Raw genomic sequence first — 24,362 nt, forward strand, 5'->3', positions numbered from 1 at the left:
GGTTACTTGATTTAGATAAGAGCACAAATACAATTATGTTAAATTCACACACAAATTTTAGAAGAGCCCATTAATGTATTTATGACCGTATGTCATAAAAATCACAGCCTCTAAGTAAATCTAATGCAGAGGGTCTTGTTAAGTTGTAAATTTGTCTACGGTCTAATATGTCTATTATAAACACCACATAATATATAAACTTGACATTTAAAAATATAAAATTCAAATACTCACATGCACCATGCCTAATATGTATAATTTATAAATAGGTATTCTATACTTTAAACAATTAATATACTTTTTTTATAAGCATTTGAGTTAAAACTTTGACGAAATCGGTCATTATCATGAAGATTTGAAAATTATTTAATAATTAAAAATTCATAATATCTGATTTGATTTGATTTTATCATAGAAGATTCCTCATATTCTTATTATTTTGTTATGATTAAAAATAAATTATCGTTAACTTAAAACACTACACTATTAGGTACTTATTTTTCATTTTCTAAAAAGAATGGTGTTTTAAAAATATATTAACTAATTTTAAGAAATTTAAATGTTGCTAAAATATTAGAATTTTTAGATTTTTTTCTATGTACATTTTGATAATGTTATGCCCAAAGAAAATGCCTTATAATATAATAGATAAAAATTCTTCAAATTAATTTTACTTAGTATAGTTATCTAAAAATATTGAAAATATATCAGCACAATTGTTTTTTATAAGCATTTAAAGTTAAAATGTAATAAATTGTCAAAATCATGAAAATTCGATAATTATTTTATTTATTTATTATGAGTAAACGGATAGCCTTTTGGATATAAATAAAAATGCACACGTCATTAGGAAGACATAATATAACAATAATATTAGGTAAAGTAATAGCACCTAGCATGGTACAGTGAAATTTAATTTAATACAATTTAAAAGGCGAAGGATTGACAATAAAAATATCAATACGCCAATTAGGTTATTTACTTGATATATAATTTATGGTAGACGGTAGATAATGGAGTGAAAAAATCATAACATGCCTGACTATCCACTAAGGAATTTTGAAGTTTTCGATATGTAAATGAATTGATTTTACGAGATAAGAAATTATTTAATAGTTTGAGATATTGTCATTTAAAAACTTTACGCTTTAAGGTTTGTACATTTTATATAAGGTTCTTCATAATATGCTGTTGTTTCCACTATAAAAATTATCGAAAATATATAGTTATTTTATAAAAATTTAACATTTAAACGAAGTATAACGATTAAATTTTACTTGCAACTTATATCCATCGCATATATATATATAATATATAATATATTATATATGTATTATTATTTTTATTACTTATACATAATAACTGTTTTAATATATTAGTGTAATCGCTATAACCTATTAAGTTAGTTAGAATTATAAAAAGAAAAATATATAACATATCTTTAAAAATGTATGATGACAGTTCGTTTACGATTAGAATCGTTTTTCATCTATAATAATACCTAATAATAATAATATATCATTTCATTAAAATTTAACATATCCCTTACCAAATTACGATGTATAAACCGAGTTTTTTTAATGAATAGGTACCTACGTTGTGATAATATCTACAAATTAATTACTATATTTTATTCAATACTTATAACTATCAATTTTCACGGAATATCAATGTAGGTAACTATTAGTAATAGGTAATTATCATATAAATATTACGAAAATTATAAAAAGATCAAAGTTTAACTATTATTGTAACCAATTGTATTATGTAAACAAGCGTGTAGCTTTAAGATTCAAAGATTTTTTACGGAATAAAACGAAATAATTATATGAATATTGTTTTTTACATAGTACGTCATTGCTCTCTAGCAGATAAATATCCAACTACAACATGAAACTTGTTATATTTTCACTTCTACATTACTAGGTTACAGCATGAATAGGACTTAGGAGAATATATATTTGATTTGGTACTTCGGTAGTATAATATCTGTATTGAATATGATATATTTAAATATTAAGGCAGTCAGCTATGAACTTAATAAAAGATTCCTGTTTAAGTTGTTATTTTTTTTTTTAATTTTTAGTTTACATATTTAATTTACAAATTAGAGAATAATTAATATATCGGTACTTCTACAAATATTAATTGTAGAAGTTTTATTGGAGTTTTCTAAATAATAATCGAATTAAGAAAAAAAAGTAGTGATTTGATTACGCCTTTGTCTTTGAGGACACATTTTTTACTACTAAAAAGCTCCAAAAGTTTCAAATTCAATTTCATTTCACTGGCACAATGTGGCACCTAATTAGGTACTTTCTTCTTACAATGAAATTAACACAAATACATGATCTTTGTAATTTTGTAATAAACAACAATAACTATATCACAATTAACAACTTAACTAAGGAATTATATTTTAACATTGTAAAAAAAATTACTTAGGTAGTTGTTTTAAGTTTTAATCATAATTGATGATTTATAATACACTCATACTTGTTGAAAATAAATTAAATTGTATATTTGATACATTAGGTATAGATTTTTTTTTGTGATTATTTCTAATTATGTAATCAAGTTTGATTGAATATATAAGTACACACCAGAAATACAAATTTATAACACTTGAAACATTATGATATAATTTTTTTTACAGCTAACACCTTCATAATTAATAATAAGGATGCTAAATTGCCAATAATTAGTATGTAAAATGTACGTATATCATATCATGTACCAATTTTATATTTTCCTAATCATAGCGTCGTAGGTGAAGTAAAATCTTATACTATCAAAAATTATATCTCACGTATTCCTTTAACAAAATGATCTAAAAAAAAAAAAAACAAGTTTAATCACTGTTGTAGTATAATATTTTATCATATAGATGTGATGACGATAGTATTTTAGTGTTTTGTAAAAAAAATAATATTGTGTAATGTTTCAAGGTATTTTTAAACAAATACCTATGAATCATTTTTATAATTTGTATTCAAATTTAAAATACATATTATTGCAATTGAGTAAAAATATTAACGATATTAGTAATAACTGTATATAATGTACATTATATAAAATATATTATTATATACAAGGTACACGTAAATATCTCGGTACAAAATACAAATACAATAAAGTAATTAATTAACTTATAAAAAAAAAACATAGTTGCATAATTACAAAAAATTTATTAAGTACAAAAAAAAAAAGTTAATGGAATATTGTCTTTGCAATACATTTAATCGGTAGGTATTTAGGCAATTATATATACGATCTTAGATTGTCAATATTCTCTGCTTTGTAGAACAAAATAAAATATGATTGAGTAACTTTATTATTATTTTGTGATTAGCAAAACACAAACATTGTGTCTGCCGAAAACATACATCATACATTTAAATTTTAAATAAAGAGTGGCATGCATTTAAGAATATTGTAGGTATTACATGAAATTGATTATTGACAGTCCCACGAGTTTAGTTTAGAGATAGTAGTAGGAACCTAAACGTTCATTTAAATACAAATGAATCTTAAATGTACTATTTTGAGTACTTATATACTATGTATTGATAATTTTATCAACTTTAAAATGACTATTCAATTTCAACAATTCAACATATTAAACTCATAGTTAAAAATAAAACAATAAATTAAACTGTAGGTACCTACTGTAGTAATAATAGTTACGATAGTCTTAAAAATTTTTAAATATAATGTCGTCAAAAACATTATTTATGATTATAATTTATAATATATATATATACCAGTTTTCACATGTCAAAATATTACTAATTCAATACTATTTATAATTTTCTTACTTTTCTAAAAAAGTATAAATATAGTAACATTTATATAAGTATTTCAATCTTCATAGCTTCGTTACAGTAGGTGTAAAATTCAAGGAACCCACGTATTTGGATCCATTAAATGTAGTTGAAACTATAATTAAATACTCGCATTGTGGTTTTAATGAAAATAAATCAAAGTACGGCACCTAAAACAATATTACACGAAAATTAATATTTAGAAGTATAGCTAACTAACATTTTATAATATTGTAATTGAAAAGAAAAAATAAGAATAAACATACACATGTATAAAATAAAAATATAATATATAGGTACTTCCACAAACTATTGTCTACTTTTTGTTACAGTCGAATCTCGATAACTCGAATTTAAGGGAAGTAAAAATTAATTCGGCTTCTATATTCTTAGTTACAAATATTGCCTTGAGTCTATAAGAATTCCCTAGGGACAAAAAAAAAAATGGAGTTATCGAAACTCGAATGTAGTATGATAATTTAGTTAATGGTAATAAATTAAACAATATTGTACCTACATTTATATATAAATATGTCTTATTTGCCATTATTATAAAGAAAATTAATTCTCTTTACAATACTTTAGATAATTATAATTCTACAGATTAAATAGATGTATTATATAAAAATACATATTTGATAATAGGTAGTATACTTATACTTACCTATATCTTTATAATATTTAATATCAATAGTGTCAAATATAAAAAAATAAATTACTTACCGGAGTTCTCACTCGTAATGGTTTACTCTCATCATTGCAATCTTTTGAAGACCACGACAATGTGTAGTGGAATTTTTTTAATGCCAAAGTAACTGGTCTCCAAGATAGTCTAGCATTAATTAAATTACGTTTATCAGGACTGCCAATAACCACAATTTTAAGTCCTGCGATTTGTTTAGAATTTAATATTTTTTTTCCTGAAACAATAAATCAAAAAATGTTTGTTTTATTCTTTAATTATAATACCACTTTTAAATTGTATTATATATGTATTAATGATTTAGTTTAACTGTAATCTAACTTTTTATTACGTGTATTGATAACTAAATATACATTTAAAATATTCATTTAGTTCTAAGAAATAAATAATGTAAAATCATTAGTTCTTAATTTTTAATTTGATTTCGAAAAATAATTACAAGCATTTAAAAAATTATATATTTTAAAAAATTGCATAAGAAAAATATCCTAGATCTAATAAAATGCCGTTCTGTTTTAAATAATTTATGGATATTCATAAATATTCTACCAATAGTTGCTCACTTGAACCATCACTAAAATATTGGTACACAACAAAGTTTAAGTAACTATTTTTAAAATAAACAAAATTTTTATTGTTACAATTAAATGAAAAAAAAAAATAATAGAAATTATAAAAACCATTAAAAATATTGTTTGGGAGATGACTAGTAAACTGAAAGTAATTGGTTTTAATGAAACTGGACAGTATTTCTGCTTTATAAATACGTTGTACTGTACTTAGCTTAGGAATAACGTAAGTTAAATGAATCCAACAAAAAAATACTTATATAATGTCATATTAATATTTTGAAAAATCATCACTTTAATGTTATTGCATTAAATGTAAGTACCTATTAACAAATGTGTCGGTACTCTAAAACAAAATTTAGTTACGAGTTCTAGAGAATAATAAATTATGTTTTAATAATAAAACTAACAATACATAGAATATACTATAGAAATTGATTGAAGTATTGAACAATAAAGAAATATCTATAATATATTACACCAATAAACCTTAAATATTATACAAATACGTTTTATACAAGTGTATATTATGGTTAAATAGGTACATATATTACGTTTTCATTCACCTTTGGTTTTCAGGGTTGTTGAAGCCTTTTGACCAGCGAATCTTTTTCTTCCGAATTCGCTAATGGCTTGCACTTGAAGAAAATATTCGGAATTTGAGTTCAGCTTTTTGATTGTAAACCTCAAAATATCCTAGCCAGAGGGGGAAAAAAGTATAAAATAATGTTCTTCATATACAGATAAATGACGTCATCGTGCGACAAAATAATAGTTGCGAAACACCTATCTTGTTACGTGGTCCATTAGGATAAGTCGAGGGTAGTTCTATTGTTATATATTGTTAAATGTAATACTGTTCTATTTATAGTGGAGGGATAGTTCGCAAGACCTCAGTACATCCATTTCATTCGAACGATGAATGTTGTCTTGGGCAGTATCTCGATTTGGACATTATACGTAAGTACTTAATTTTTTTTAGGTAAATTTATGTAAATTGGTTATTTAAATTTCATCAAATTCAAAACTAGATTTCAACAATAATTAAGCTCTAAGTAATAAAAATTAATCTCGAATAGAACATATATTACAATATAAAAAAGTTCCGCATGTTAGATTTTAAAGTTATCTTAAATTTTCAAAATTTAATTATTTTAAAATAATAATTTAAAACAAAATCTAAATATATAGGTACATTATTAATAGGGAACATAATATTATATGAATTTTCTGAATTGAAAAATATATTGTATATAATAGCATAGACTGAATATTGGTCCATACTCTATATAAATGATATGTTTAATATGTATTTGAATATTTTAGAAAATTTTTAATGTTTTCGTGTATATTTTCTTTTTTCTTATTCATAATTTATTATTAGGCATTGAGTTTTCAGTAACAATTAATAATATTTATACTATTATTTTTTTAAATTTTTAAATAAGAATATATACACATATAAATATATTATTTCCATTTATCTGCTATGCTATTCTCTGTAATAGATAAAAAATTAAATGATACTATAATTTAAAAAAAACGTATTTAGATCATACAAATTTCTTGATAAAGACTATTTATTTTTTTCCTCCATTAATTCTTAGCTATTCTAACGTCAATTATTACAATCAAATCTCTATGCTTTTTGGTATGGCTAGCACTCTAGCGATAAACTTATATTATGTTTAAATATTTTGAAAAAAAATCATATTACGCCTTTCTCATGCGATAAACGCAAAAAATCAGTTCTGAATTTAATTTTACATCGAAACTATCCTAACAAACAAAATGAAAATTCATACCGTACAAAAGCCGGTAATTGAAATAATTAATAATTATACTTATACATTCTAATCAATTATTATCCATAACATCAATAAATTATGTTTTGAATAAAAGTAGCTAATAAAACTAAATATAATGCAATACCAAAAGTTTCCAAAAAGCTCCTCGTTCTTTAATGAACAAACTTTATTTTTTTACAAATAAATATGCAAACTACCTTAAAAGAAATAAATATCGATAAAAGTTATAATGTGTTTTAATGATTAATGTTCTACTTTTTATTTAAGAGGAAGGTATAACTACATACTAATCTAAAATAAAATACTACACTTTCCACTCATTTGATCTTCTATTGTTTATTTCTAATCTTAACATTCTACTGAAAATGTGTTCAATTGTTTGTGTAATTCAGACAGAAAATATAAAATATAAAAGTCAACGAGATAGAGATTTTATTATTTATTTAGATAATTAAGATAAATCAGCTTAATATACTTTTGAGAGTTTCGATTTATTATTTATAGATTAATACGATTATTTTTTTATAGTTTTATTACCTACTATACCTATCACATCATTCACATCAACAATTTATCAACAAGCGAACAAAAAAATAAGTTTATTTATTTTCCATTTCTTGAATGAGATTTTTTTCAGTAACACTAAAGACTAGTAGAGCGTTATATTAATACAATGTGTAGGATTATATAAATATATAAAATAAGACGGTAGATGTCTGTGGGTGGTAACGTCCTAATAAGACCCATCACGATTTAATGATCGTATTTTCGGTAATACTACCGAATACTCGTTTGTAGTCAGGCATTAAATTCAATACGGTGAGATATCCTCTAAATCATTTATAATAGTTCCATGTATCTTATAATTTATAGTGTTGAAAACAATTTAAAAAACAGGACTTATATTTAGCCCTTTTCGCACCCGGCTAGGTTAGGTTCACACCCATTTAAGAAATTTTCTATTTAGGAACTTGGAACATAATGTGTACATTCAAATATCATCATAATATAAGAACGTTTCATATTGTGCGTTTGATGGAAATAATTGAAAACCATAATAACATTAAACACAATAAATAATTAAAAACAATAATAATGCCTATAACACAAAAATGAGAAATACTAACTATTTTCATTGATATTTTAATTTTAAAGATCAGACATTATTATAGTTTCTGCAACGCATAATGTCTGGTGATCCGATAAAATTTTTTTAATTTACCGTGTGCAGTAATTAATTCATTAAATTATCTTTTTAAAAATACGTTGTGCCTCAACTAAATTCATATTGATACCTACTAAAATCTCTAGTTACCGTTGTGGTATAAAACACTAATAGTTGTCACTATGGTTTTCCTTATTTTTCATACGCCGAAGATTACTTAATCTCTAGTTGTTTGCATTGTTATAGCTATTATTCTAATATATTATTATTATGTGAATGCGAATGTGCAAAACGTTCGCCAAAATCACCATTGCCAGTCACAAATACTTCCATCCCACATTCCCACCGTGGTCACTATCTGATTTTCTTCTTTTCTTGTCGACCTTCGGATTTATAACATTCTTTTCACTTCCCAATTTGCAAAAATTTGTTATCGCAATAACTGAATTATAGGCTGTTGTCATAAAATCTTCTTTTCTAAATTTATCTGCATTTTCTCTCTCTCGCGTTCACGTTTTCCGTCCCTTTTTATTTCCTATTTTTTTCATATTACCAGCTGTTCTTCCATTTTCGATATGAAATCGATTACGCGATTTTCATTTCAACCATATGGCAGATGATTCCCAGGTAGTGAGCTTTTTTCAGGTCCTTTCCTAGCTCTGACTTATGTAATCCTTACCCACCTCTCGCTATCACAATATTGATATACAATAATATTATGTTTTTGCCAGGCGTTGGTGTCATGCGTGTCAGTCTCATGTCTGTCGATGGCCAAAAAAGTGAGATGGGAACTGGTGTACGACCCGATGCCGAACGAAGACACGTTCGATCGGTTCACCGCCGCCGACCACTACGCGGCCGTAAACATGATACAGCAACGGGACGAACAGCAACGGCAGCGGGACGAGCAGCAGCAGCAGCAGCAGCTGTGGCGGCACAGGGACAAGCAACAGAAACGGCACCACCACCGCCAGCTACAGCAACAGAAGCGGGACGAGTGGCAACAGCGCCGCAGCAGCAGCAATAGCGAGTCACGGTTCGTCGATAGCGTGTCAGTGCCCGCGTCCGAGATTTGCAACTGTACGCAAAAGACGACGATCCACCGGCTGACCCAAAACCACTACCCCAAGGAGCTACTGTCGGTAACGTGCAGCGGAAACTGGTGCAAGACGGCCTCGTACCTAGTGCCGGTGTTGTTGAAATCGAACACGCAGTCAGTGGATAACCAAGAAGACTTGCCGGACGAGCTGCAGCAGAACATCAATCACTGGATGTTTGACCCCGTAAGCATCCCGGTTGCCTGTTATTGTTCAATTAAATAAACGATATTTTTGCCTTTGACCTATATTATACGTACATTATAATAGACCAACACGTGTAATACGATATTTTCACCGTTTCGTTTTATCCTGCATCTCTCACCTCCTCCTACTACTTCAACCTCCACCCGGTGCTCTGTCTACATAATTCTACAATAGAAAAAGGTGGACGAGTAAATGAAAATAATAAATTTTCAAGTAACATATTGTTAAGTTAGAAGAAATTAATGTTAACAAATAAAAAATTTTACTTGAGTCAGTTTAAAAAAAGTTGTTTTATTTTTTTATGTAGGTTTGTGGATTATATAAAAATAGTACCCGGCATGTTTTATTTATAATTTTTAACTATAGTAATAAACAATTTTATTGAACTTTAATCGCCATCGTCTTTTATTAGATCATAAAGTACACTATAGCCCATAATCTATAGGTATGAACTATATATCATAACATTTTACGCGTTTATATATTATATGTGTAAATTTATTTTCAAGATTTTTTTCAAATTTTTAGAATATTGTCAATGGTTGTACCAACCACTGGAATTTCGACTTCGTAAGAATCCACGTAGCCGGCTTTTGTTTTATTAAATACACAATTTTTTTTTATTATTTGTTTTGACCTTTTATACTTTTCTTGGTTATAATAGGCTAACATGTATATAATACGATATTTACATCTTTTTGTTCTATCCTGCGTTTCAGATGGAGTGAACCAAGGCGGTGGTTCCAATATGCACACTGTAGTGCAAGTGGCAACCCTCTCCAAAAAATAACCCTAGTATGGTGGAAACGCCTATTTGGTTACAAAAAAAAATTGTCTATCAAACAGGCGACCAAACAAGGCCTTTGGGTGGTCTACTACCGCTAATAAAGTGCTATAGGAAAGAAAAAAACTGGAACCGTGTCGATAGGCTTACCATATTAATGAATATCTATAAACAATCACACTTGAGTATATTTACAAAAAAAAAAAAAAAAATGGGTAAATAGGTGACTCTACTGTTTAGTTTAAGTGTTGAGTCTTGAGTGTACCTATAGTCATTGAGTAGACGTACTGTAATGTCACTATAATATGGATCGTTAAATGTGAATTGATCAATAAACCATTGTATACTAAGAACGATTTTTCCGGAGATATTATTAACTGTATTTATTATTTTGTTAAACACTTATATACCTATTTATATTGCTATAATAGCAATTTATTTTACTATAGTTTATACGATCTAAATAAGAAATCGTTTAAAATTATTTAAATATTGTTCTGCACATGTACAAGTGCGTATAGTGAAATATAATAATATACGTAAATATATATGTTAAGTCGCCCACGTTATACAGACCGGCGGGTACAAACAATAATAGGCCGTGTGCCCGGTCTCGCGTAAATCTACGGATCAACAAATATTATAGATATGAGTGTATGTGTGAAGTTTGTAGTTAATTCAGTAGTGGACGGGTCTACCAGGTTTATTGAACAATATATACGTGTGTTATGGATGTATATGACATATGTACTTAAAACTTAAATGGGATAAAACAACTTGACTAATAAATAATACACTATAGGTAATATGGAATAAATAACAGCACCACAAGGAACGTAATATCATCTTTATGTAGTAAACAAGTAGAAGTCGAAAAATCTCACTCTGCGAGCGTTTTAAGTTTACTCTTACTAAACGCACCTTGTAAATACAAGGCAATAAATAATAATATTCCATGTACGGTTTTAAAAGAATTCGGTAACATTTATATTATACATATTCCAACCCCCTCAAACCTCCACCCCACCCACTCTATACAAGGCCACGCGACTGAGTTATAATCAAAACCTTAAAAGTATACCACGACAAGTAGGTATATACCGTATGCAATATCGCAATAATATTATATTTTGTGTATGTAAACTCACTGCCGGGACCACATTCCGTTTGTGGTAAACGTGCGGTCCGTCTCGTACGCTAATGAACACTTTGTACTTTCGCACAGGTAGAACGGACTCGGCGGGCGGCTTCCACGATAGTACACACTGCTGGTACTCCTTGTTGGTCCATTTCAACGACGACACCGTCAAGTCCTGGGGCGGTCCGGGCGGATCTACGTCTGCAGCAAAACGAATATAGCGTATTATAATATGTATATAATAACATCATATAAGAAAATAAGTGTACAACAGTACATCACAACAATATATGAATAGACAACATTGATAAAAATAGCACTGGTGGTCCATTGCCCTACCTGAAAATAACCTAGCTCATCCGGTGATCTACCCTGAAATTTTATGAACATTTTAAATTTTAAAATGTACATCAAAACCTAGTTATTATTATTCTTCATTCTCTTATATTAGTATGGGTACGAGGAGAAAATATAAATGTATAATATGAAAACACAATAAGTAATATTTTCAATGATTTACGTATAGTGATGTGATTGAAAGTGTTGTATGTTATACTTATAAGTCATGCTCATAAAAATAGGAAAATAAAATTAAAATAAATTAAATATTATATACTTCAATGTATAATTTCAGTTGTTCTATTCAAGTTAACATGTTCAAATGTATAACTTATAATAAGCAATATAGAACATGATTTATAATTATTCAATATCCAACCTAATCCTAGCCTTATCTTAATCCAGTATTTGTGTTGGAGTGACGCTGGATCAGTACTTTGCGAAGGAATCATGGAACTGATATATTTATTGTTTCATACTGTGAATTAAATAGAAAAATGTTAGTAATCTTGTTTTAGTTTATTTATAACCAGCATATTTCATCCATGAGTAAATTTAATAACTATCACTGTTGAAACCTTAACAGATAATTAAAAATAATTTAATGAATCGATCGTAAAACATTATAGAATAGATTTTAAAAATTGTATGTTACGACAAATCTATAGTATAATTATTATTTGTATGTGTCATTTTAAAAAGATAATAATTATTTATATCCAATAATATAGGTACGATAACACATTATGTAGGACATGAGTAGTATATTTTTTAATCATAAAAGACATCATTTGTTAATATATCATCCCGATACAAACCAGAAAAAAACTAAAAAAAACTAAATATGTCAATTCCAATTTTGCAACTCTTTATGATAATAATTAACAACATATAAATATATTATTTCAGTACACACGCATCAATAATTTATGTCAATATAAGCATAATGTGAGTGCCGCGCGTGTAAATGAAAAAAACTGTGCATTTTTTTCTCCGGTTTTTTTTTAGAAGGCGCACGTGTTTTCAATAAAGTCATATTATATAATATTTCGTGACTACAACACATATTATACAATCATTAGGTTCATCTGATTCGATGTAATAATTATTATTGTATAAGAACCGTGATACAAAACGACGATGTTCGAATATCGTGTTAAATATTGAATGAAATTAAAAGTGGGCGTAATACAGACTATATAGAATTCAATTGGGTCTAAAACTAAATGTTGGTCGGTTAAACAGATTTTAATTTTCAGTATAATATGTTATATAACTTGTTAACTTTTATATCATAACACTACATTAGTAGGTATACCTAATATAAATATATTATAATTATCTGTACACTGTAAGTACATACTTATTATTATTAGTAGTAGAAGATTCAACTTAACCATTTGAAAGTTTCAAAATGAACAACAAAAATATCAGTTTTAACCGTTTTTATCTCGAGCACAAACGTACTAAAATAAGTATGAATTTTGGAGACCTATATTAATATACAAACACACATTCCAGCGCACACCTGTTGATGCTATTCCCTAACAACACAAATACCTTTCTAGGCAGCTAAAAACAATTCCTGCAGTAGGTATTTTTAACTCAAATTGGAAGGTCCTTTATAGGTACTAAAAAATAAATATAAAAAAAAACTGTTTGAGCTTAAAATTGCAAGGTTCATTGATCTATAATAATATATATGGTGGTTATAGCTTCAATCAAACTTACGCGGTCCGAGATTGACAAAAAACTGCTCGGAAGGCGATGAGTAACCACTGGTGCCGTTCTCGTTGACAGCAGCCACGCGGAACTGAAACCATCGTCCTGGCAAGTTCAGCTGTCTAAACTGTTCCCGTGTCTTGTCGGTCCTGGTCACCATTGTCCATGGGGTCATACGCTCTGGTACGTACGCGACACCCACGTGATGCCGTTCCTGGACCAAATACGTAACGTGACCTGCGGATGTATCGGGAAACGGCGCAGACCACTCGACCATCAGCGCTTTACCGTAGTCCGACACTGCGATGACTTTCGGCACGTCTGGTAATCCTGCGGACCATATAAATAATGTATGGTTATGAAAGAGCATCAAGCTAATACGTATAGTTGCCTCCTAAAGTTTTCGAATTACTTCCCGCTTGTTTATTGTAAATAAAAAGGTTAATATATAAACTAGCTGCCTCCGATGATCATGCAGATAGTTCATAATTATATAGATACTCTTCAAAATGTGTCACATTAGTTGCTTCCAATATAGAATTAAGCAATGATTCGCAAACTTCACGAAAATATAACGAGTAAATCGATAAATGTATGTATAAATACTTTGAAAAATATTCTGCTTTAGAATATGGAATTAAAAATGTATATAGTCATTCAAAAAAGTAAAAACTTAAAAAATATTAGGAAATACAATTTAATTATTTATATTGCATAGTATTGAAATTTTAGAAATTACTTTTTTTAAACGATCTTCTTATTTTTTATTTATCACTCATCAAAATTGTTGCTAAAATGTTATTATTTAACTAATCATGATTTTGATTTTATATTTTTATGACGTGAATATTAAAGTATTTATTTACCAATATTTTAAAATATGGTTAATAGCTCTAAAAATAATGAAAATTAAACTAAATAGTATATATAATATAGTCAATCGTGAAACAATGTAAACTATTAGATGATAATATATTATTAATTTCTTTATTATTGATAAATATATTAAATATAATCAAGTTGCAATACGAGTATATTATAGTTAAACCAAATTCAAAAAATTAGATAACATTTTTTATAATTTTTAAATAACAAAATGTTAGAATAAAAATGTTATTCACCCATAAATTTACTCTAAAATAATATGTACTTCTCCAATAAGTGGAGACCAGTGCCCGTTAGATCATATTATATGTATATAGAAACCAGTCCTTTAAAATAGGTCCTTAAACATTGTAGTAAATCATTGTTAAATTGTTCGTGCAATACGCCCAAAAGTAATTTTCGATACAAAATTCATTATATTTATCACCGTCCCAAAATACAATAAATTATTATGTACCTAATAATGTCATAGGAGTGACCGGTTTTTTTTTTTTATTTTCGATGCACATACGACACATTAACTCGAATATAGAGGTAGATTATACATGTGCAAAATGCAAATATATTAAGACTATTCAAGACCGAAATCACCGTGTCTGTAACAAGACCGTAAAAATAGAAAACGAATAACCATATTGGTGCCAAAAAGACATAATATTTTACGATAAATTTTACGGCATATTATTTTACTATATACAGGGTGGTTCATATTTTTCCACATATGGATAGCACAAAGGAAAACGTAGGTGATCGTTTTGTGTACAACGATAATAGTAAAAATGAGAATAATAATAATACAGTTGACTATTAGTGTAAATCAAAAGTTCTTGCAGAGGGACTGAGTGAGCATAATTTTTAAATTATATTAAAATGGAAAATTGTCTGTGTTTTAGCATAACATGTGATATTTTAATTTTTAAGCAAGTTATAATTATGTAAAATATTAAGTACAATTTAATGTAAATTGGTAAAAAGTTCACGATAATGTGTGTATATTTTTAAAATGGTATTTAAGTCCCGTTCCTACCTTTAATTATTATATATATTACCATTATTACCATATTATTAAGAGAAAAGTACGCAAATCTAATCTTAATTTATTTATTAAATTTTTATCTGACTATAGTAATAAAAATTTATCTTTTAATTAATAAATTATACAATTTATACAATGATTATAAAATATACACCTCTTATTGATTTGACTTTTAATAAACATTAATAGATATTAATACACAATTGGTTTTTTTAGTAGGTACTCTACTTACCTATTACTTTATTTTTTTCAGGACCCACTTAACCGAAATAATGTCATACGGTTTCCAGTTTCCCAGTTTACGAATCCCTATACTTAAAAATTCCGATGACTTGCTTACAAATTAAAATATCTTAAAAACCCCATGTAAAATAATATAGATAATAGTTATAGTTTATACTTTCAATAATTTTGATAATAATCGGTCAATTCGCTCTGTTATTAAATCTTACTTTACAAAACTGGAAGTGCTGAACACAAATTCACTACGTCGTATGTTCGTAAGATGGAAGCAACACGTAAATGTGCGGCGTCCTCTTAATACTGTCAGTTTTCTTTTTCGAACTGTTGGAACGTATTTAACACTAAAGAATGTCACGCGGCACACGGATATACTATATAATATATTAAACAGAAGACTACAAACCAGACGACAAATTACTAAAATTACAGAAATTTACTGTAAGTGGGTTTAAGTTTAACGAATCGGATAACATTTAAGTCGTTTATGTTATGCGCGACAAAGTAAAATACATAATGTACTTAACTAGGAAAGTTCAAAACATCGAAAACTCAACCGATTGATTTTCGAATAAACGAGGTTTAGCGTTACGCGAAATATTATTTTAAAGGGAATTTTATTTAATCGAGATATCGATAATTTCGAACCATCGAGGTTCGAGTTACACGAGAGTCGACTTCACACAGTATAATAGCGTGTGGTGTATCATAAACATATACCTAATAAATATATATATAGGTAGGTAACGTACCCGGACGGTGGTCAGCTAAGCCGACGGGCGGCTGGCATGTTATTCCGCAACTGTGCCGGCAGCACTTGTACTCGGCGTGACAAAAGTCGTCGGAACTGCATTGCTCCAGACACGGTCGGTCCAGCGAGGCGACGCTGTCAAGGTCGCCGACCGGACACTCGCCCGGCTTATTAATCCATCGTTCGTTCAGACAACCGCTATAACACTGCGGACAAAATCAAAACAAAACAATAAAAACAAAATATTTTAAACCGCGATTATCATTAGGTACCATGCGTACCTATTGCAACACACACCATATGTTATATGATAGGTTAATATTATTATTATTAGGAAAAGGTAAGGATGTATTTTTTTATTACCTATAGATATACGGGGCGGCACAGTGCAGTGTCAGCAATGTGTTACGCTTTAAAATCGTATATAATATATTATATACAGAGTGGTCCACGCAGTCCACCTTGCAGTATATTTACGCACCAGTATAATACTTTTTTGTCTGACTTAAAATTTTAAAATGGATTATTTCATATTTGTTTATATCGTCTAGTCTTGAAAAAAAATTGGACACTATACTTCTTATTATTCTATGATTTTAACATTTTTTATTATTATTATTATTGTATGTAAACTATCTATTTATCACAATAATATATAATATTATACGTACAAATCGATACGAATTTATGAAAATTACGCATATTGGAGATAGTTTTAAAATCCTATACTAAATAGTATAGGAAGGTAGTAATTATTAAGTCATCTAATGATTTTATTCGTCTACTTTTGTTGGTTAGGTTCATAAAAAAACAAATAACCAGAATATAATATAATATTTATCAGTTTTGCTATCAGATAATGTAAATAGCTTCACCATTGCATCGACGCACTGATAGAGCAGAGGATTGAAGCTCCCCGCGATAGGGATATTAAAGAATCTGGTACCTATATAAACTCGTATATGGTAGAGTAGGTATGAACGCGGGGTATGTCACGGTAATTTGCATTTACTGGATCCAACCTCATATTTTGTAATTTATATTTTCATTATAAATCGTTTTAGACATTTTAAAGATTCTTATTTCTCTAAAAAAAAAATATATTTTTTTTTATAGATATTGAGAGTTATGAGTTGTGACGATAGTAAAGTTATTTTTATGTAACTTTATATATATATATTAAGCTATTTAAAAAATGCAAGCAATCTTCGCAAAAGCAGTATGTGAGCGGCGAGTGGAATTTTCTATTGACAGGACGAGAAGAATCGCATCACTTGATATTACTCAAACGGGCAAAACGAAAACCACAAAAAACAGGGTAAAAGGCGCAAAATAAAAATTAATAGTTATAATGGGCGTATCTATTATAAGCCATTGTAATTTTGTTTTATCGTTGTTATTTTTTTAAATATTAAATTTCTGAGACCCCCGTAACACTGTGTTTACAAGTCCCATCTACGCCTGCCCATATGTATAGTCCACGTTGAAATCTAAAAATCAATCACCCTGTATATAACCCTGTATATAAGCGCGTCATTACGGTACATACATTAACACACACCACCTATATATATACTTACACATATAAATATATACAATATTACAATATACATATTTTAATGGACACGACGGACGATGTAAAAACGACTCAGGGGCGGCGTCAGCGGCTAATAATGCGGTTGTGGCGAAGCCCGTCCCGTTTTTTATAACCCCGTCGTTGTAATCGCGAAGACTATTAACTATATATTATATACATATATTTATCGTTATTTATTCTTATACACTTTAATACACCAATAATACCAGACGCATATTTTACATGCCACCGCGATTTTTTTTTCGTTGTTATTTCTACTTTTATCCGCGTCGATATAATAACACGCGACAACATTATATACTGTTTCGTATATAAAAAAAATACCAATACATATAATGCCGAGTGCATAGACTAAAATGTACAATCAATCGATTTTATTTACTAAAAGATAGACACAAAAAAAAAATTATGAAAAAAAAATAACCACCGTGGAAGTGTGTGCGTATAACATGACATACGTGTTGTGCTAAGCATTATTATTTATTATACATGTGTACCTATATAATATAATAATCACATATTATACAAAGTAATATACAGGGTGATTTACCAAACATGTTAACCCCCTTGTTCTTCTTCAATAACACAGTTATTCAAATTCTAATTTTTAGATTTTTTGTATTGCTTAAGGAATGTCCTTTGGGGATTTCCCTCTTCTATAGAAATAATTCAGTAGATCTTTTTTTCGGAAAATTTGGACATATTAAAATCAAAATTTTCTTTATGATATCAAATCGGAACTGTGAAAGAACTACTTAACCACGATACTTTAGGATAATAATTCTATAGTAGTAGGTTTATTATTTTATATAAGATTAATAGAAATATGAAAAGTTTAGGAATTTATAATTTATAAAAAAATGGTCCATATATAATGAATACTATAGATCTGATATTACATTTTTTTGTATTTTGTTAAACCATTTTCGTGGAAATTTATTCATAATACAAGTGTTCCAATAACTGAAAAACATAAAATATTTTAAAATCTATCCACTAAATAGTTCATAGTAAAAAAAAAAGTCCTAATTTAAAAACCAGAAGTTTATACCACTATTTAAGACACTTTTAAAGTATATATAAAAAATCCAAAAAATGTAAGAAATTTATTATTAAATGAAAAAATGAGGATGAGCCTGTTTAGTGAATATTCCTATATTATTACATATATCGACGACGTGACGAATACTATATTATATCATAACGACAAACGTATTATGCTGACACAACATGTTGTATATTATATATATTAATACACAGGATAATTTTTTTATTATTATAAGCCAGCGATTTTGCTAAAGATTTTAATAGTGAATTGGTTTTTGATTTTTTTCAGCCTACATTATTACTTCATATCTATATAATATGCACATTAAATAGTTCAAGATTTCTGGTTATTCACCAAGGTTTCTCATTTGTTGTCACTGTGATTTTTTTAAACGGTAACCTACGATTTTCTATTGACATTCTGAATTCTTATTTATAAAAGTACCTACTCGTGCTATAAATATATATAATATATATTTTAAGCATAATTCAATACTTTAATAACAAAAGGTACCATATATGTTAATTTTAATTAAAATTATATTAACAGAACGATATAAATACATAGAAACATTTATGTGATTAAATATATACTAATTATACTTACAATATAGACGCATAAAATTATTCATTAAAAATTTAAACTAGGTACCATGAAAGAAAATTTATCACCTAATTTATATTACACGATATCACTTTAACAAAAATATGTTAACTCTAATTTCTAAATGAATTGTTATTAATGACTATTAATAAAATAAATAAATTTCACTATAAAAAAAATAAAACAATTGTCAACCACGATTATCATATATTATTTATTTTTACTATATTATATTGACCATATTATTAAAGACATTGAAAAAGTAATTTTGTTATAAAAATAATAACCTAACCTAAACTTTAACTAAATCATAAACATAATATTTGTATACTTAACCAAACAATAGCTATATTATTTTGTACCTATTTGATATGTATTTTTAAATTGTTGTGACCATTATCCATCAACGTAAACTTTCACCGACCACATAAAAACAAAAATAACTAATAAAAGTTATCTTATAAAAAACAGCAACAACAACTTTGTTATTCTCTACAACTAATATAATTTTAAAATAATTTCATATTTATAATAGACAATAGTTTAGTATAAACATTGATTTATCAATGGTACAATCCAATAAAATAATTACTTCTGAATATTTTAGATAGGTAAATCATAACTGCTTTATAATAATAAACTAGTTTATAACAGTAACTAAAACAGTACAAAGTCTACGAAATATACTTTTTTTACTAACATGAATAAGTGGTTTTTTTTCAATTTTAAATACTTTAAAACTTTAATACTTTTAAAATAATTTAAATTAGTTTTAAAATAAAAATATAATACATATAATTAATAAATATATAATAAATTTTAAATTATTTACATGTTACCTATAAATTATTTTTCTTACTACTACCTTTAGAACCAGAAATAGTGCAAAGTAGTGAAAATCTTCAACGGTACAATACATTTAGTTAATCCTTATTTAGGAAATATAATAATATGTATATAAGAAACATTTACAATATAAAACAAAATATTTTTTTTAATTTATGGGATTATAATAAAAATTAATAAAAAAATTAATTAACTCATAAATTACTGTATATCACGGGAAAAATATAATTCGTTAAAAGTAACTCTAAAAAAAAGTTATTTATTATCGAATTATTTTTCCTCTTAAATGAAAAGTGAACTCTAAAATTATAGATATCAACAAACATTGGACTCAAAAACCACAAATTACAATAATAATTTAACCTGACCAGATCAATTACCTTTAAAATATAAAAATGTAATTATATTTTTTAAATCAAATTCAAAAATAAATATTTATTATCGTTTTAGTTTATTTGCTTAGCAAGCAAATACGATTTTTATGTTAAAAATGTTATTTACAATTATTAGAAGTATAATTATAATAATATAGTAGGTTAGTAGGCCATTTAAAATTTGAAAATATAAGTATATTTGCATATTGTTTTTCAACTAACAATTAAATAACAATTTATACATTTATAATACCACTATAGTATATAATATATACTAAGGTTAGGTTAAGTTAGATTTCATTCAATAACACGATACAATATAAATACCTATGTGTGTTTTTTTACGTTGTGGTTTAATGCTAATGAACTGATTTCCAAATAAATTCTTTTATTATTCGAAATCTAAGAGCTATTGTATGTTCTTTCACAAAACTGGTAGATTCTCCCGAAATTCCACGCTATTATATTATGTTCGTACATTACTTTATAATTCAATGTTTTTGCTTATTTACCATGCGATGATATAGTCGATACAGATATCGGACTTCAGAGATAGAACGTATTGTAATAGTATATTTTATCATTTTTAGAATACTACAGTAGTGCAGTCTAGTTTGCAGGTATTACTTACATAGTCGCATAAAAAATTATGCATAAAAACCAAGTCAGCAATAATATTACGTAGTTACCTACCCTAAATTTTAACACCGTTTAACATCATATGACAATATAATGGGCATAGTATAATGTACCTATTATTATTATTTATTGCAGACTTATTAAGGTACAAATAATAGCCTAGATAGGATGTAATATTTCGAATCATTATGAAAAACAAGTAAACAACAGAACTAATACGATAGCAAGATAGACAATTTATAAATTATGTAAATGTATCAAACTACATTTATTACTCATTAGAAACACTATATTAATCGTTTTTATCATGTAGTATACAGTTAGTACCAGTAGTATAATTAGCTTATTTACTACATCAAATGAATGATATTAGTTTGAATAAAACATAATTTTATACCTTTTTTAGTGCCTGTCCAATTAAGATAATGTAATATAATGTAGAGAAGTTTAGGTAGGTATTTCCAGCGATCTTTTTGTTAATTTATATAATACGTATACTGTAGCCAATGAAACATTTTTGTTATGTCCAATTTATGTTGACCGATCAGCGATTACAATATTTGAAGACAGAAAAAGATTATTTATTTATTTTTGTTTACCTTTTACAAACACTTGCATCATGATACTATAATATATAGGCAGTTACCAAATATTAAATGAACACATGATAATATTATTATTGTTTTTAATAATTTTCTACATATTATTAGGAATAGGTACCGGTTAAATTTTCATAACTAAAACAAAACCCAAGAAGAACCAACACCCACTGCACACAAATTTCTTATTAAGTAAAATACAATAAAATCTCTTTTGTGAAAAAAACTTACTAAGGACAGCCCACAGCCATATAAGTATAAATATAAGTATCTATATCTTTATATTTACACCGAATTTAGTCTTTAAACCATATATTATAAAAAATATAATAATATTATAATAAATCGACGAGAAAGACTTTGAATACGTATAAGTGCAGTTGTGTCTTTTCGAGAAATTTCGATGTCCAATGAATAATATAACTATTATTTATCAAACATCGTTATGAATATGTGTATAAGCAGGAATACTAGGAATCGACCGCATTACTCGCAAGTCATTTCGATAATTGTTATTCTATGGCAAACCATGGGTGTTGGATGAAAAAGAGGTGCAAAAAAGAAATAATACATATTATCTAAAACAGTGCAGTGTTGGCCGTTGGGTAAATTAATTTTTTTTAGTAATTAAGTAACTTACTCGTTACCCAAATAAAATTTTTATGAAATTAATTTAATTTTCAATCAAAAAAATAACTACGTTAATTTCTCTTCGAACAAAAAAATAAAATTGACAATTATTATTCGACCACCGTTAGTAAAATTAGTATGTAAGTATATGAAAAAAAGAATTAAACATTAATAAAATGAGGTATAAATTTGATATGCCATAGACTATAGAGTATAATATTATCTAATCTTTAAAATTTATGACAAATCAATAAATTCACTCTAATTTTAAAAATAACAGATTAAAATGGATTGTGAACTAGTTAAATATTTAGTGTTGTACGTTTATAAGACGGAGACAACACGTTATGTGGGTACCCATAAGAGGATGCTACACCCGCATATATTGTCTCTGTCTTACTAGTGTACCTACATGACTAGTTTTCCTTCAGTATAGAACCGATTTTGTGTTGCGAATTAGCTTTATTTGAAAATATTATTTGTTATCTTGTGTATAAGTGAATAATGAGTATGTAAGTAGGTATACCTATTACTAAAATATAAAAATGCTCATAATTTGCTTAAAAATTAAAATATCGTAAAATACCAATAACAGATAATGTTCTTATTTTCTAAGTTTGTTAATACCTAGGTCAATCCGCTTTAATAATTAAATTAACAACACAAAATTGGTTCTACTAAGAGCAAATTTGCTATGTTGTACGTTTATAAGACGGATGCAACACATGAGGGTATATCATCCTTTAAGTATAATAAGTAATACTTATAAAAACACAATAATATCATGCGACACATAAAATAATTCTTTATATTTGAAGAAAAACCAATTAAACTATTTCTTTAATACTTTTTTCGTAATTTACAGCGCAAGTAACTATTTCTGACCGTCGGAAACTAAATTATGATAATAATATGCCAAAATTAAATAATATATTATTTATTTGTAATACAAGTATAATAAATCCAATACCTATATGATATTAAAATAAGTATGGTCGAATTAAGACATCCGGACGACAACCCGGATGGTGTAATAATAATAATATATTATGATAACCGTATTCGTGTAACCAACGGTCGATATACCTGCATTTGAATATTATTTATACTCAAAATTTTAAACAATCGATATAAGAAACGAATAGCAATACGTCTTGTGAACCCGGGTCCACGGCCATGTCGTCCGACGTGTCCTGTCGCGTCCAAAAGTCGAGTTTGACCCGACTCCGAAAAATTTTCCGGGAGACGACGGTCGACGAATAGTACGTAATAATAATGCGTAAAAGACCGATCGGAACGCAACGAAAGGCACACGACGTGACATCGACGACTTCGTCGCTCTTACAAAATTACAAATCTGACTTAGGTACGTACTTTGGGCTGTTCGGCGGCGATCTGACGGTAACATTTGGCGAAACAGCGTGCGTCGCGCATCGAATCGGACACAGCTATCGCATCGGTGCAGACGGCGAAGGCCAAGATCGCGGTGGACGAGACGACGAGGTACCACCGGAACGTGACGGAACGTGACGATCGTACGCTGCGCTTCATGACGGCTCTTAAAGTTCGGGCGCTGGTTCGATGCGTTTCTGTCGCGGTCCAAATCGATGATGATGTATGCGCGCATCGGCGGTGTGCGATACACGGCGGCTGCAGCCTATTACCATTCGCGACGGCGGCGACGGATGCGTTATAGCGTATGTCGTCGGCAGGTATTCCAGACAACAACACCACCACTACTACTACCACCGCCGTCAC

At 27.9% G+C, this 24,362-nt stretch overlaps 2 protein-coding genes across 2 annotated transcripts; one reads left to right on the forward strand and one right to left on the reverse strand.

Moving 5' to 3' along the window:
• Window positions 1-3,219: 3,219 nt before the first annotated feature.
• LOC114127279 (anosmin-1) lies at window positions 3,220-24,362 on the reverse strand. The gene is made up of 7 exons (XM_027991470.2): window positions 23,979-24,362; window positions 16,270-16,474; window positions 13,366-13,686; window positions 11,306-11,496; window positions 5,663-5,792; window positions 4,548-4,744; window positions 3,220-3,994 (listed from the first exon to the last, which is right to left on the reverse strand). The coding sequence occupies exons 1-7, from the start codon at window positions 24,153-24,155 to the stop codon at window positions 3,869-3,871; spliced, it is 1,347 nt and encodes a 448-aa protein (XP_027847271.2). The 5' UTR covers window positions 24,156-24,362; the 3' UTR covers window positions 3,220-3,868.
• Window positions 5,799-9,414, forward strand: LOC114127281 (uncharacterized). Its single transcript, XM_027991472.2, has 2 exons — window positions 5,799-6,056; window positions 8,801-9,414. Exons 1-2 carry the CDS (start codon window positions 6,015-6,017, stop codon window positions 9,389-9,391), a joined length of 633 nt encoding a protein of 210 aa, XP_027847273.2. The 5' UTR covers window positions 5,799-6,014; the 3' UTR covers window positions 9,392-9,414.

Source organism: Aphis gossypii, chromosome 2 (assembly GCF_020184175.1).
Source record: "Aphis gossypii isolate Hap1 chromosome 2, ASM2018417v2, whole genome shotgun sequence".
NCBI lineage: Eukaryota > Metazoa > Arthropoda > Insecta > Hemiptera > Aphididae > Aphis > Aphis gossypii.